General features: G+C 49.0%; 2 protein-coding genes across 2 annotated transcripts in view; one reads left to right on the top strand and one right to left on the bottom strand.

The window, feature by feature from the left end:
* Positions 1–16,064, top strand: part of LOC144178678 (RYamide neuropeptides-like) — a 123,314-nt gene that overhangs the window by 57,514 nt on the left and 49,736 nt on the right. The window contains exon 2 of the mRNA XM_077706686.1: positions 623–787. Coding sequence (XP_077562812.1) covers positions 643–787 — 145 coding nt within the window. The 5' untranslated portion in view covers positions 623–642. The remainder of the gene's footprint in view (positions 1–622; positions 788–16,064) is intronic.
* Positions 1–16,064, bottom strand: part of LOC144178677 (uncharacterized) — a 183,634-nt gene that overhangs the window by 138,928 nt on the left and 28,642 nt on the right. The window lies entirely within an intron of this gene.

Here is a 16,064-nt window from a genome sequence, read left to right as displayed (position 1 = left end):
ACGCCAATCGGCCAGTGTCGTGTAAGACAACTCCAAAGCGGTGGACTACTGTGCAGCTAAAACAAGCATAGTGCGCCCAGTTCCAACAGCAGTGCGCATCGGTACTTCTATGCTTACGTGTATTTTAGTAACTTTCATTGTTTACCGCACCATTTTTACTGCTATAAAATGAATATGCATTACATTTAAGCGCAAATAGCTCGCTCGGCAAGCTAATAAGCCCTGCCTAATTTGCGTTTGCTTTTGCCGGCCTCAGCCAATTGCAAAGCTGGGCATATGACATCATAGGTTCTGTTGCCGGAAATGGACTAGTGGGTCGCAGGGCCATTAATTTTTTTCCTAATTATATAGCTTATTTCAGCGTAGTGTGCGTTAAAAGTAGTGTCGGTATGATTCTAACGAGGTAATCTTTCCAATGAACTAAACTTGTGTTTTGTCTGCATGGCTCCTTTAAACCAAGGCCACCTTTACGACCCAGTTCCCGTGATTGTGTCCGTGTGTCTGTAACAGACATCGCTTTGTCAGTCAGTAAGCCAGCTTTCGCAAGAAGAGTGGGTTGCCCCAAGATTTTTCTCCTTGACTCGAGGTCTGCTTGTCCGGCTCTTCTTGCGTGCTGGCGCAGGTGCGTCCTCCTTAGCGACCATGACGAGTACCCGTGCGTGGGCCCTAGCCCTTGTCGCCCTGCTCCTGTTGACGGTCACCGCGACGACGTCGGACGCCAAGGGCACGCCGCAGTTCGTCCCCAACGGACGGTACGGACGTCGCAGTGTCACGCCACCGCTCGCAGGTACGCGTTCACACCTTATCTTCGCACGTGGTGCCTTAAGCACTTTTCAATAAAATCTTTTGATGGCTCGGTCCTCCAAAAAATTTTTCTCAACGATTTTATGGTTAGCACCGGTTTTGTTGTTCATTCAAGCGAAGATTATGTGCTTGAACGTGCCTGTAATTCGTTAAATTTGGACCTACGATCTTGCATGTGAGTCGTCACAGCCCACGTCCCCCAAATCGTCGACAGGCATGGTTCAAAAACAAAAGCACTCTTGAACGTCCGTTGGTTGGGCTAAACCAAGTTCAGCGTGATTACAAGTGGTTATTGCGAGGAGTAACGCTCGAGCGAAGTGTGGGAGGGGCGGGGGGTTGGAGGCACCGCTAGCGCTAGGTTATGCTATAGGTAGTTTTTGATTTATTTCTGAATACTTTTAGTAGGTTTTTTTTGTGTGTTTGGTTGGACAAAGACATTTGCGCGGTACCAACACCTTATGCGCAACGTATTCTGGTAGAAAGGTGGCCCGCACTAAACATCAGCCGCACTTTTAATTAGGTCCGGCTCCATTCCGGTTAAGAGTTAACCTTCCTCTAAGTCATACGAAGTCCATACGTGGTTTCACCGTCGTAAGACTTCTTGACTTCGCGTTCTTGACAAAGGTGGTCCCCAAATTGACATTAGCGTTGCATGGGCGGCGAAGTAATTAGATATGTACTCGACGTCTTTCCTTACCAACCATTGCTAGAAGAGGAGGTCTAAACAGGAGGTGTATACAGGGGATATGAATTTTCTGCAGAACCGTCAGGAGTAGGCCGCACCTCGCTGTAATTCCTGTTCGAAATCTCGAGTCTCGATAATGTCCGCCACAAAGCCATGGCCTCCGCAGCCTTTTTGGGCGTAACTATATATACAGACAGGTGTAAGCTACCATGACAACAATTTTGTTCGGAAGACCGACGGCATCCACTTCTCTATAGTATCACACAGCAACGCGCAATTCAACTCTCGTCACCTCATAGCCTGATCTTACGTTGATGAGAACACCAGCAGCCCGGTTTCCAGGACGTTCTGCTGGACAAAGTCGAAGACGGTTACCGGAATGGGTCCTTCCGGATTCATCCACGTCTAACACAAACAGAGCAGTTGCACTTTGTGCTACACCGAATTTTTGGCCCCATACACGGCACGAGCTTGCACTGACCGCACATTCAACGCAACGAAGATGAACTCAACATCCTCAAACACCTGTCTGTACCATATTTATTCAATTATAGGGTGGTCACGATTATAAGGCGAGGGTGCCGTTGGGAGAGTAAAAAAAAAACGCCTTATGCTGAGCTTCGAATATAAGGCAGGGGTATGACTTTGAGGCTACCGATTTTCTAAAAAAAACTTCGCCTTATATTCGAATAAATACAGTAATAGTTTATAACCCGTGGCTCCCCAAACAACGAAACTTGTCTGTCAAGCTTTGATTCATATTAGCTTCGTAATTATCATAAAGACGTCCTCCTTGCCGGTGTAGTAGAGGCTTTCAATCGAAGTGACTCCACTCGAAGCAACACACCACCTTCTGGGAGTGTGTTTCCATAGTCAACCATCACGTGATCATGATTGCCTCCCTGACACTTGCGGATGGTGACTCCACTGGTTTGACCCAGGAAAAATTGGCTTCCCTTAAGTGACATGGCTTTAACTTCCCATGTGACCATGGCTTGGAGCCCGCAATCCACAATGGAGTTCAACTGAAGTCCATTGAGTGGAGATGGCGTTGGTTCAATGACGCTTAGTTCTAGCTTAAGCCATTCAGAGAGCCGACAGTGACATCCAGGTTGCGGATGATCAGTATGGTTTACAGACATGTAACATGAGTGCCGGCGGAAGGTTACGCGTATCGGCCATAACCAAACTCGCCACCATGCCGTTCGCTCGTCTGTTGATCTTGAAGAGGGTGACTAATAATACCATTTAATGCTGCACACTTCAACAGGTCTAGTACTTGATTCGGCAAATCTAAGGTTATAGGCATGCGTATCCCGGTTAGGATAGTGCAGGCATATTTCAGGCCCAATAGGCTAGCGTATGCAGCCGTCACAAACCATTTCTCCAAGGTATCAACATCTTCCGTTGCCAACGAGCAGCTGTCTCGTTTGGAATGGTGAACAACGAGACTTCATTAGGGCTAACCATTCAAGACAACCTTTTAAGCTAACCCTTATGCCAGGCCATGCCTGTAGTATACAGTAAGTAGTATGCCACGCGTCACTTTCAGACTGAACCACCGACGTTACGTGGCATATACCTCCTGCGGCCCGGACTGCAGTCCTCCGGCGGAAATTTCTGGCGGAAATTTTCGCCCTGCATTTCCCCAAAAATGTACATTCGGCGGAAGTCCCACCTGTAATCGCTTTAATAGCGCAAATGTAGATAATTGGTCGAACAGAAATTTGAAAAACCCAAAAATAAGGAAAATAGAAAAAAAGTACTAAAACTGGCCAACCATGTAACACCCTGCATTTCCACAAGAATGCAGATTTCGCGGAAGTTCCACTTCTTATCGTTATAATAGCGAAAATGGAGGTAAATTATCGAACAGAATTTTGACAAACCAAAAAATAAGAGAGCAGGAGGAACAAACATTTAATTGAGCAGTCAATGTTGTTGGGTTGACCGCCAGGTGGGGGACCTCCGTAGTCCAGGAGGCCCTGGGTCCTGGCAGCCTGTCTCACCCGGTCTACCAGATGTTGATGATCCGGGTTGGAGCTGGTCAACCGACCCTCCCACTGCTCAAATGAGGGATTTGGGTTTGGGGCAAGGGATGGTGTGTGGCGGCACTCCCATACCATGCGGTAGAGAGTGCATGGCTCAATGCAGAAAGAATTTTCAAGTGTATGTGTACAATGTCGGATGCAGTGAGTTTAGTAATGTACCATGTGGAAATGTGTTTGTAACTGTCTGTAGATGACCGTGTCTTCGCGAGACATGTTGGGATGTGGAGGCGGAAAGGTTCTTTATCCCAAGCGGTAAGAGAAATAGAAAAAAATAGTAAAAGTGGCGCACCGTGTAACGCCCCGCATTTCCACAAAATGCAGTTTGGGCGGAAGTTATTCCTGTAATAGTTATAATAGCGTAAATGGAAATAATTGGTCGAACAGAATTTTTAAACACGGAAGGATAAGAAAAAAAGAAAAATAGCGAAAAGTGACGAAACGTGTAACGCCCTGAATTTCCCCAAAAATGTACATTCGGCGGACGTTCCACCTGTAATCGTAAATAATACGTAAATAAAGCGTAAATAATAGCGTAAATAAAGATAATTGGTCGAACAGAATTTAAAAACGAAAAATTAAGATAACAGAAGAAAAAAAATTGCGAAAAGGGGCGAACCGTGAAACGACCTACATTTCCACAAAAATTCTGATTTGGCTGAAGTTCCACGTGTAATCGTTATAATGGCGTAAATAGGGGTAACTGGTCCAACAGGATTTTGAAAAACCCCAAAAATAAGAAAAATAAAAAGTAGCGAGAAGTGGTGACCGTGTAACGCCCTGAAGTTCCACCTGTAATCGCTATAATAGCGTAAAAAGAGATGATTGGTCGAACAGAATTTTGAAAACCAAAAAAAAAAAATAAAAATAAAAATAGAAAAAAAAATAGCGAGAAGTGGCGAACCGTGTAAAGCCCTGCATTTCCACAAAAATGCAGATTGGCGGAAGTTCCACCTGTAATCGTTATAATATCGTAAATGGAAATAATTTTGAAATACCAAAAAAAAAAATCGGCTGTAAAGAGCTGACACTCTAGACAAGCGGCATAAGAACGCATTCGTGGACGATTCTCTGAAATTCCGCAGATATTTTTTAAGTGCGAATGCACTTTAAAAGCGACCCCAAACCATCCACCGCCGGCGGCGGCGGCGGCGTCGGCGGCGTCCGCAGTGCTCCTCTATATTTAAAAAAGAAACAGCATCCGGCGCCAGGTTTCGATCCGAGGACTTTGCGGCCGCAGCGCGACGCTCTACCGACCAAGCTACGGACGCGACGGTGATATCAGTGTTAGACGCGCCTTATATCTTTAACGCATTCAAACTACGTCGTCAGCGGCGTGCGTTGGCGACTCAGCGGCGTTATAGCGGCTTGATAACTGCGTGGTGTACACGTGATACAACAAACCCGATGGAAGAGATGGAAGAGAAGGCGGCGAGGCGGTGGGCTGCGGGGGCCGAGCGCAAGCGCCGCAAGCGGGCCGACAGCCGTGCATTCGCACTTTCACATTCTCCCCCTCAGGGAAATGCGGGGGAATTTTTTTCTTGAGGCGCGCCCTCCCAGCACCTGCTCGTGGGCTTCTTGCCTCCTCGCCATTTTCCCTAACACTTCTTGGCGTAGCATTTTTAAGCTCTCTACTTTGCCGGTGTTGATAGCGTTCTGGTAACGTTCCACGGCGGAACTCAAACCTTAAGCTCCGCTGTTAAAATGGGCTTATTCATTCCTTCTGTACGAATCCTTCTCAGCCACCGTTCAATGAGATCTCGAAAAACATTATACTTCTTTCATACCGTATAAACCGGATTATAGGTCGACCCGGTATATAGGTCGACCCCCTACCTTGAGGTGGGAAAAAGTTGACAAAAAAATAATTCGGCACAGAAGCGCACTCACAATGTCTATATTTATTTTCGACTCCCGTCCATCACTGCCACTCACTATGCCTGCCGAAGTCACTCGTCCGAGCTCTCAGAGTCGTCCAAGGATGACTGCTTCGCACTGTCATCTTCTATGCCATCAGGCGCGTTGCTGATGGAGCACTTCCTGAACGCTCGTGTAACCATGTCGTCGGGCAGCGACTGCCCAGAGAAGGACACCCAGCTTGACACGGTCGCAACCGGCCCGTATAGGTCTTTTGTTGTCGCCGGCTATCCACTCATTGTACAGTTCGCGGAGCCGAGCCCGTCCGCGCATGGCCTCCGGAGCGATCGTGAGCGAAGTTCCCGGACGAAGTTCCCGGACGAAGTCCGCCACTTTGTTCTTCAACTCGGGGTGCACCGCTTGACGTCCACGGAACGATTGGTTTCGGGGGTTGCACGCGCACAGCTTAGCTTTCTGGCTCCGCCAGTACCGCACACTTTTCTCCGAAACGCCTAACTGGCGTTGCGCCGCCATATTCCCATTCTGCTAGGTGACTCAATCGCCGTCAGCTTAAACGCCGCGGTGAACTGGCGTCAACTGCCGCCACTCATCTCGGAACAGAGACGTACAGAAATGTACGCACGCACGAACAATAAACGAGTAAAAGATGAAAAACTAGAGAAAAGCGAAATCAAATAAAGACCTGATAGTGCGAGAGAGCAGTTTGACACGATAGGCGATGGCGACCATGGAGGAAAAAAAAGCTTAGGAGAGGCCCCCAGCTATCCCCGCGCATTGGCAAAAGTGTGGAGGAAGTCACGTGTTTTCGGCGGCCATTGGAAGTCGCGTTAGCAACGGCGTCCTAGCAACAGCCCGCCCGCCGTCCGCCAGTCATGGAGGAAAGGCAGCGCCTGCGTTGTCGTCCGATTGCGAAGATTGCTGCTTCGCTTTGCTGCGCTGTGGTCTTGCGGAACTCGAAAAAGATGCTGCGAGTTGCGACAGCTGCGCCGATGTGAATATGTTATTTAATTTCTACTTGCAAGTGCACCTTGTACCGCGTCAAGCTTTTGCTCCGGCCGCGATCACGACGCGCCTATTGAAGTGCAGATATCGTGAACGCGCCGTCCCGTCGTACGCGCGGACACCCGTCAGGTAGATTTTCGGGAAGTGATACACGGTGTGCAGTACGTAGGCCACTTGCAACCGAACGATTCGCAACTCAATTTTTTGGTTATCGCCGCTGCATGTAGTTTGCTAGGCCGGCAATGCGCGGCAGTGCCTTTGCAACTGTTACAAGGTAGATTCGCATTTGATATAATTCCATCGTCCTATTACCTTAGTAGGTGTCCGTCTGTTGACTGGAAGAGTGCTGGATCTGGAATCTGGATCTTTTTGTGGTCTCGCTCTGGATTTCGCTTTTCAACGCTTCATACTGCGAGGTTAGTGTATGAACGTTTTCAACTGATATCACCTTGAATTTATTGACACTGAGACAAGTTGAAACTTGGCGAAAAAAAGTTTATTGACGCCACCCACCCTCTCCTTTTTTTTACTCAATAAAATGTTTGCCTCCTCCTACCCCTCCTCCTCCTTCGTAAAAAATTCTATCGAAGGCACGCGAACAACGGTAAAAACATTCCACAATTTTTTAGCTTGAAATCGGCATGAAGTGCTGCTTATCTATATATATAGAACGGCCGTTTAATTGACTAGTCATCTCTGGGACTGCCAGTGAAACTGCAACGCAAACTTGGGCACTTTCCAGTCAGGTAGCCGCACGGCGTTCGCCCACTGTTTGCGGCGTTCTCCATCGCTTGGGAACCTATAAAAGGCGGCGATTCCAAACAAAGGATGAATGCACAGCAATGTACAGCAATACTTGTCAGCGGAATGATGCACTAACCGGTGGAAAGTGACGCCCAATTCCTTGGGTACCGATCGCGACTTGCAGCCTGGCACCGAGCATTGCGGCATTGTTAGAGCAAGCCGCTTCGCAAAACTGCTGCGGCCACACTGAAGACGTGTAACGGTGTAACCGCGCGTTTAGGTTCACGGTCACGCGCTGCAAAACGGCCTTCTACCTGCTTATCAGCTGATTTCCGCTGGCTCGGCGCTGGCAGATGCAGACGACAAGAGAGACGATACAGGACGGGGGAGGCGGAGAAGGTGCACCGAGAGAGAGGGAAAAAGAGTCCGCCATTCGACTTACAGAAATGGCGTTTCCGGCTGCGCTGGGTGTGACGTCAGGGCCTCTCCTAAGCTTTTTTTTTCCTCCATGATGGCGACGGACTGCGCTTGCACATTGTTGCCAGACAACGATTTACATTCTGCCAATGACCGCTATATAAGACGAGGGGTGACTTTTGTGCGGATTTTTTTGGAAAAAAACTCGACCTATATTCCGGTTTATACGGTAGATTAATATATTCTGCGCACGCCTCTACACTGACTTTGATATGTCTTCAAATCTCTGCGAAACCGGCCCCGCTCTCGGTCTATGCGCCCAATCGCCAGTTTAATTAATACCGGCATGAGTCGTGACTCTTCCCAAAGCAACTGCGGCCTTTCACGTAGTAGCACAGGCTACACGGGCATCAACAACTCGATCATTCGAGGTTGACATGTCGCAGGTATACCCGCTGTACGTGTTCGTGAATACTCGAAGGACAAATGCTTTTCCTCGCTGCGTTAGTATGATTTGCAAGGGAAGTGAATGGAGAGTTGCTAGTCTGTGAAGGATTTCTCGCAGCAGTCCGTATTGTACGAAGTTGGGGACGCAGAACTTTTCGCAGTTTTCAGCTTTTCAACAACGGCTGTATCAGCTCATTGGCGATGCATGTCATACACGCCCCTGTCGTTGTCGTTCGGATTTCGGCGTTTTTTCGCACGTCGCGCCGCAGCCGGATCGACGGAGGGTCCTGCTTCCTCCGTGGAAAGCCCCTACACCTCTGCACCACCCCTGCAGGTGCATAAGCACTGTTAACAACTAGCCAGGAGGAACAGCGCAACGCCAGGAACGTTTCTACCAGTAACAAATAAAAGAAAGACGCCCGTGGCCAAACGTCGGACACGCGCGCTCCTCTTTCTTGCTGGCTAATTATTCTATCACTCAGGTTAGTTTTGTGCACACAACGGGTCTGTCTTCACAAAGACGTTAATTTACTTTGTTTATATGATAGAGAAAGAGAGAGAGAGGACAAAACGTTATTTAGAAAACCGGGTGAGTGGGGGAGGTTGGGGGGGGCACGGAGGACCAGAGGTCAGCCGCGGACACCAACCAGAGCCCGGGGGGTGACCAGCACTTGGCTGGACTCCTCGGAGCTACCCAGGGCCTGCTCCCAGGGAAATGAGGGGGGGGGGGGGCATGGGTCAGCAGGGCAGTCGCAAAGAGAATGATATAGAGTATCCAGCTGACCGCACTTGGGGCAGTGGGGTATGTGGAATGCGTATGTATTAGTTGAGTACGATGAGGGAACGTGTGTGTTTGTAGTATCCGCCACATGTGGACAACCTCGGGGGATAGGTGTGGGTGTGGTGGTGGGAGAGTACGGCGGAGGATGCGATAATGAAGGGTAATTTCCTTGAAAGTGAGTAGAGGCTCGGATGTTTCGTCCCCGGGAGGCCGGGAGACTGCCTGAGAAATTTGGCGCCAATTCGAGCTATTTTGACGTGGTTTTACTTTTTTGCGCCACTGGCCAAAAAAGTAAAACCGTCGGCACCGTCGGCTGTGGTCGGTCAACAGCGACGCCAGATTTTTCAACTCCCGAGGCATGTAACGATTTTTCATTACTAAACGCGAGAATCGGAGAGTGCAAGGGGTCGGCCCTGCTGCGAGAGCGTCAGAATGCGAACGCGGCTTGTCGGGGTCTGTCGCTAATGGGTCTCCAATGAAGCAACAATACAAACAGAGTCAACAGCTAGACTGACGGGAAGCCTAAGTTATGGACGCAATCCTTCATTTGCCCAGACACGCCCTGCGGCCGCTGCTCGACGACAGCGCCCCCTGGGAGCACCTGCTTGCAGGCAGGCTTGTTCCCCTCGGGGGGAATTATCGTATACGACTGCCTTAATTGCGCGTCACGGCGTCCGCTAACTGACGCTAACCTCGATGCACCGGTTCTTCGCCATTTCTTTCGCAAACTTGCCGCGCAGTTGAAACGGGTCACACGCAATTAGTCCCGATAAAACGAATGCAAGCCGTCGTCGTCACCCCACAATTTCTGCTCCTGAAAGATATCGAATTCCTTGGGGCATTCAACAACTCAGCGGGTATCGTTAAAAAATGAATAAACGCTGACCAAGAGTTTGGTTTTCCGGTTTAAGACGTGTGCGAAGAGTTTTTTATGGTATGCTGCCATTAGAAAGTTGCACTTGAGTTTGTTTTCAGGATATACGCTAGCTCAATACGCGGCGTAGGGACGTAAGTTTAAGGCAAATAAATTTTTCTTGAGAGAAAGAGAGAGTGTAAACATGTTTATGACGAAAAGCAATAAGGAGGAGTCATCAGTCCATGACCGCTTGAGCTCTTCCAGCTTCAACAGCCCTCAACACCAGCAGGCGCTGATCACTGAAGCCGGAGCTGGTCAGAGCTCCCTCCCAAAGCTGGCAAGAAGACAGCGAGGGATTGCGCGAATGTAGTGGTGCGTGGGCACAGCCCCCTACCATTCGAAAGAGCATCCCGGGGACTCCGCAGAAGTGTCATAGCAGGGATTATACGGTAGGGGGCAATATATGGCATTTAGGTCAGTGGGGAACTCTAGAATAGGCAGTCGCGACAGGCGAGGAGATACACTGGTTGTATCTGCCGAAATAAATAATCTGAGGCTAATGAACACATTCTTCTGCAAACTAAAGAATATGAAGCGGACATGGAAAGGTCATGACGGTGTAACAAAAAACGAAATTGACAAAAAACGAAATTGGAAAAAGTGACAACCCAGGTACCGTAATGGACGTGGAGGTGCTATGCAAGATTCGGAGCAGCGATAACAGGATGGTTAGGTGCAAAATAAAGCTGGATCTCAAAGAGAAAGACGGGAACTAGCGAAAAGTAGAAAATTTAACATGGAGCCAGTTAGAGAAAGGACGCGGGAGGTTAAAGTAACCCTCAGAACAAATTTGCGCTTCTAAAAGATGAGAACGATGATAGTGTAGACAGGCTAAATGACAACCTAACAACGTCAATCACAGAATCAGCAGCAGCTGTGGGAGAAGCAGCATATAGGGAACAAATTCTAAAACTAATTTAGAAAACGAGGGAACTAATTGCGAGCATAAGAACATGAAAGTGTCGAGTACGGCGGATCAACCCTAATCAGCACAGCTGTCGAAATCAATTAAAGGTACGTTTATACTCCAACTTAACCTAGGCGGCGCGTGCGCGCGCGGTACGACTACGCTACGTCGGTGAATGTGGGGTCCTCTACACTCCGACATCATATAACCGCCGGTACATTCGGCTGAGCTCGGCGAACTTCGGCGGCACGGGCGTTGAGATAGGACACGTCTCTATTCTGCGCACAGCACGTCGACCCCGTTGGCCCCGTATCCCAGAAAGCACATCGCCAAGCCCGTCCTGACTGGGAGCGCGCGCGTCCGCTGGCTCGGCCGCGGCCGGGCTAAAGCGTAGGCACGACCGTGTCGTGAATTTTACGACAGTCGGAGCAGTAGTCGCAAAACCTTCAGTGCATGCGCCATCCGGAGAGCGCGCTGGCTACCATCTCGGTACGCATAGCGACACTGGGCCGGCCGAGTTGGAGAGAGAGAGAGAGAGAGAGAGAGAGAGAGAGAGAGAGAGAGAGAGAGAGAGAGAGAGAGAGAGAGAGAGAGAGAGAGAGAGAGAGAGAGAGAGAGAATAACTTTATTTCTGACGAGGCTCAGTCCTAGCGAGTGTAATAGGCCCGTTTACGTGGCATTTATAGACTATGAAAGAGTTCTTAATTCAGTAAGCACCGCAGCAGTGCTGGCCGCATTGAAAGACCAGGGAATAGTAAAGACCTACATAAAACTCTTAGACGACATATGTATACAAGGGATGTACAGGCAGGATAACCCTTCCCAAGAAAAACGAGAAGTTCCCCATCAGGAGAGGAGTACGACAGGAAGGTACCATACCGCCAAAATTCTTCACAGCATGTCTAGAGGTGATATTTAGGAGGCTTGACTGGGAAAATGCAGGATCACGGATGAACGGGGAATACTTGAATCATTTGAGGTTTGGGGACAATATTGTCTTTCTCAGTGAGTCTCCAGCCAAACTGCATAAAAATGCTAGAGGAACTACGGACAGAAATCTTAGCTGTTGGACTATAAATATATATGAATGAGCCTTGAGTATTGATAAATAAGCATACTGAAAACGCCCTTTTCAGCCGAGGTAGCTTAGCGCTAGAACAAGTAGAAGAGTATAACTACCTTGGACAGGTCGTCAGTGCTGGTCCAAACCACGAGAACGAAATCCGGCGCACAATAGGATGGGCCGGGGTGCACTCGGCAAGCACTGCCGAATAGTGCACAGTAAACTACCTCTGTCACTGAAAAGAATAGTATACAACGAATGCGGGCTGCAGGTGATGGCATAAGGGATGGAAACTTGGCGTCTTGCCAAGCAGCTGGAAAGCAAACTTTGGTCGGCTGAGCGGGCCATGGAAAGAAGGAGGATGATAGGAGTAACGCTCAGAGACAGGAAACGAGCTTCGTGGGTCAGTGAGCAAGCTCGAGTAGGAGATAGCATATTCCAAATTAAGAAAAAGTGGACTTGGGCAGAGCATGTAGTGGACGAAATGACAGCCGGTGGACCGCCAGGTTGACAGAGTGGATATTGAGAGACGGGCATAGAAAAAGGGGAAGGACATTACCTCGATGGAGGGAAGAAATAAGAAAATTCGGAGGAAAATATTGCACTGGAGCAGCTGAGGATATGAGCGGTTGGAGGTCAGTGGTACAGGCCTTCGTTTTGCAGCGGACATAAATAGGCTGCCGATAATGATGACGACGAGGATTATGATGATGAGTTGTGTGGGAGAGGGATTTGTCTGGAGTGCCCGGAGCTGCCATTCCTCCTCTTTCGTTAAGTGTTTATGCCGTGCTAAGTAGGTAATACGTCCTGATAGCGCTGTGTTATCTCGTGATACGTGATCAACGGTATCTGCCTATTCTGCTCGGTTTCCGGGGCCCGGTGGGACAACTCTCTGGCCAAAAGGAGATGTTACATTGGCGAAGGCGCCCCTGTACCGAGCTCCGTCACCTCCGTCAAGTAGTGGTAGCGTGGTGAATGAGCTGCGAGCAGGACAGCTGCCTTGGTGTTGACGACAAAGAGCTCAAGGGCAAAATTTGACTGCTTTACTGCATGGCGAGAGAGGAAGAGCGACGATAACAGGAGACTAGAGTCGACGAGCAGAGCGGCGCTCTCAGTTAAACCCCAATGTCAGCTGATACGAGTCACTGAAAGGGCGAAATTTATGCACAGAAGTGCTGAAAGGAAAACCAGCCTCTCTGGACAGTGCTTTGCGCACGGCCCGCACACAGTACACACACGAAAGAACACCCTTTCCTGGTCTTGTGATAGCCGGCACACGTTGAGCCTGAGAGAGGGGGAGAGGAGATCTCAGCGGGTGGAGTCTGTTCGCAAAGTCAAGTCTCAACACCACCCCGTTAGACCGAGTTTGTTCCGGACTTTGAAACTGCCTCGGGTATGAATCGTCGCCGGCGAGGGTCCGTGCTGCAGACAATGTACCGCCTGCCGTAACTTGTTTGAGACGGTCGGGCTTTGTGCCCAAGCACGAAAAACTTACCGCACTATACCAAACTTGTAGCATGCGCGCACAGGGTAGGGGCGCGCTAAATCGTAATAGTGAGTGGTTTCGTCGCCCGGGACGGCAGAGCGGGCGGGTGCCCAATCATGATGTATCGTATCTGTCCGCTGGACGTTGGAAGATGATTTGGTGTCGTCCGGTGAATTCGCCCGAATCTTGCGGCGAATCACTAATGACGACTTTGGCGGTAGTTTGCGTAATGGCGAGAGCGATGGCCGATTCTTTCGCTCATTAAGAGATGAATCCGGGTAGCGCTAAGCTGGTGACGTGCTTATTGCGCTGTCACTGTTCTTATGCGGGAACAGGAAGCCGCGTCCGTGTATGCTACGGTTGGTTGCTTCCATTAGCATGTGTAGGGGGTCTTAAGACTTGCTTCCATGCGCCCAATGTGACGCACGGAATGCATGTTTTGGGGAGCGGTGCAATGTAGAGTTGTTCCCTGATATCGTGAGGGAGTATTCTGATTTGCGACGTCTGACGCTGTAGAGGAGATGTGAGCCCCAGACGAGAGAGAAGAATCCTCCCTGTGCTTGTGACTTCCAGCCTCAAGCTTTGGCTCTAAAGATGGGCTTCAATGAGCTCGTCAGCCGTATTGTGCAGGCCGAGCTTTAATAGCTTGTCGGTGGCCGTACTGACGGGAAGTTCAACGCCTTGAGGCTTTCCTAATAGCAGCATCCAGCTTTTCAGTTTCTGACTCGGTGAGAAATGCGGGGGGTATGAAGTATGTAATTCTTGAGATAATAAATGCTTAGATTAGGCGAAGGCTGTCGGCCTCCCGCATTCCCCTTGTTTCGGTGTTTATACACCGGATCACGTGTCTGACTTGGTCCTAGGGTTGTTTCAGCATATTTATTAGGTGGTAGTTTGCACGATCGGTTTGAAAGATCATACCAAGAATCTTGATATGCGAGGAAGGAACGATTGTGTGATCCTCCATGTGGGTGGTGACAATGGGTGACCTCCGGAGTGGAGGGGTTCTTTGTTGTAGAAACAGAGACGTTTTGAATTTTGTGAAGCACATTGAAGGTCGCTGGATTTGACGTAATGAATGACCACATCGGTTGCAGTTTGCAGGGGCTCCTCTATTTCTCCTAGGGATCTTGGGTTCGACCAGATGGTAATGTCGTCTGCATACAAGCCGTGATGTATGCCCGGAATAGGACCCAATAAGAGAAGGAGGCCGATGAGCGCAATATGGAACAACAGAAGGGAAAGCACTGCCCCTTGTGGTGTGCCGCGGCTTCCCAGCAGGATCGTATCTGTGGCCAGTCTCCCACTTTCAGTATTGCCTTACGACCCGTGAGGAAATTCCTGATGTCCCGGCATTCTCTAAGAGGAGAGAAAGAAACGCAAACATAGCCGCACCTATATTAGGAGCCAAAGGGTGGGCGGCATGTATCCACCTATGTACAGTCGGCAAAAGGCTTGTTTATAACGCTCTAGCGGCGTGCTCCGCACTGCGCTGGAGACATCTAGTGATAACGCCTGGTCTGAGACCGGTAGAATGTGAGCATGCGCGGCCCATATCATCGCGATGGCCGTGTCACCTCTCGTTGTTCCCGTCCTAGTGGCTTCCGCACCTTCTTTCGCCGTGAGATGCGCTGCCTGCGGAGCCGGGCCGAAAAACAAAAGCTGAAATTACCCGCTTTCGCCGCGAGTTTCCCGTCAGCACTATAGCTTTAGCGCACCGCTGTTCAATGCTTCATCGTTCTGCCAATGCTTCATTCGCCCTCAAAACTCATACCACTTCACAATTGCGACGGCACGAGTTTCGTCCCTTTTATCGCCGTTTCTAACTGCGGGGAACAACAGTGTTTCAACCCCTTTTCAAGCCACATTATAACTCTCAGCAACGTAACTGGAAATGCAATATGTCGTCTTTTGAGGAACAGGTTTGTAGGACACGAACAGTTCATTTGTATATTTTTATTACAGTTTCCCAGTGAGTTTCAAAACACAATTTCGACAGGAGAATTTTTTTTCTGTATGCGAAAAACGAACAAACATCGCCGAAAACCCATAGGTAATGATGTTCTTGAATGACTAGATATCGGTCGATATCCGCTTGAACAGAGCACTAGGGGCCCTATTCTCGACTGCACAAATTGCCGGCAATTCAGGCAATTTTCCGGAAGCATTTTCTGATTGGCTTTCAATTTTGGTCACGTGCTTCCGGTTGACAAAGCGGTTGTGTGTGCTGTCGTCATTTTGACGTTTCATGTCGTTTACGGACACCAGTTCTAAAGTTTGCCTTATTTTTCGTTACTAAAGGTGCATAATTCTTGGCCGGCAATGAAAAACCACACTAAATACAGCGGACATGACAACGTAAGCCTGTCTTTGCTATTCAACAACAATACTGCTTATAATACACACCCCTCTGTGATTGGCTGAGAAGGCGTGACGTAATTTAAACACTTGGCGGGAACGATTACGTCATGCATTGGCAACTTCAGCCTGCGTAAAAGTGACGTAATGCTACGTAACAGCTTGAAAATGGCGGCTGTTTTTGTCGCAAAATACAAGCAAAATAGGGCACAATATTGCCCCGGCTTACGGCACCGCGAAATGTGCGGCAATTTGCAGCAGGCGCAGTTTCGCATGCGCGCTTTTTAAAGCATGTTTCCTATCGAAACAAATTATAGTTTCAACTGCTTCCAAGTCAGTGATCATGAAACATACAAATAACATGCAGTATTTTGCTTTTATGTTTGGCAATGAAATAAAAATTATTTGTTTGGCGTAACCGCAACATAAGAGGGCAGTACAAGCCTCTCCATTACAAAGAAAACCCAATGCATAGCATTTGTTCATACTCGTCCTAGTAAGCTGTTGGGTCACATGATCGAACGCAAG

Source organism: Haemaphysalis longicornis, unplaced genomic scaffold (assembly GCF_048455015.1).
Source record: "Haemaphysalis longicornis isolate Haplotype H1 unplaced genomic scaffold, Haemaphysalis longicornis Haplotype H1 scaffold_4, whole genome shotgun sequence".
NCBI classification, from domain to species: domain Eukaryota; kingdom Metazoa; phylum Arthropoda; class Arachnida; order Ixodida; family Ixodidae; genus Haemaphysalis; species Haemaphysalis longicornis.
Note: the sequence above shows the minus strand (reverse complement) of the source record. Positions and strands in the feature narration are given on the sequence as shown.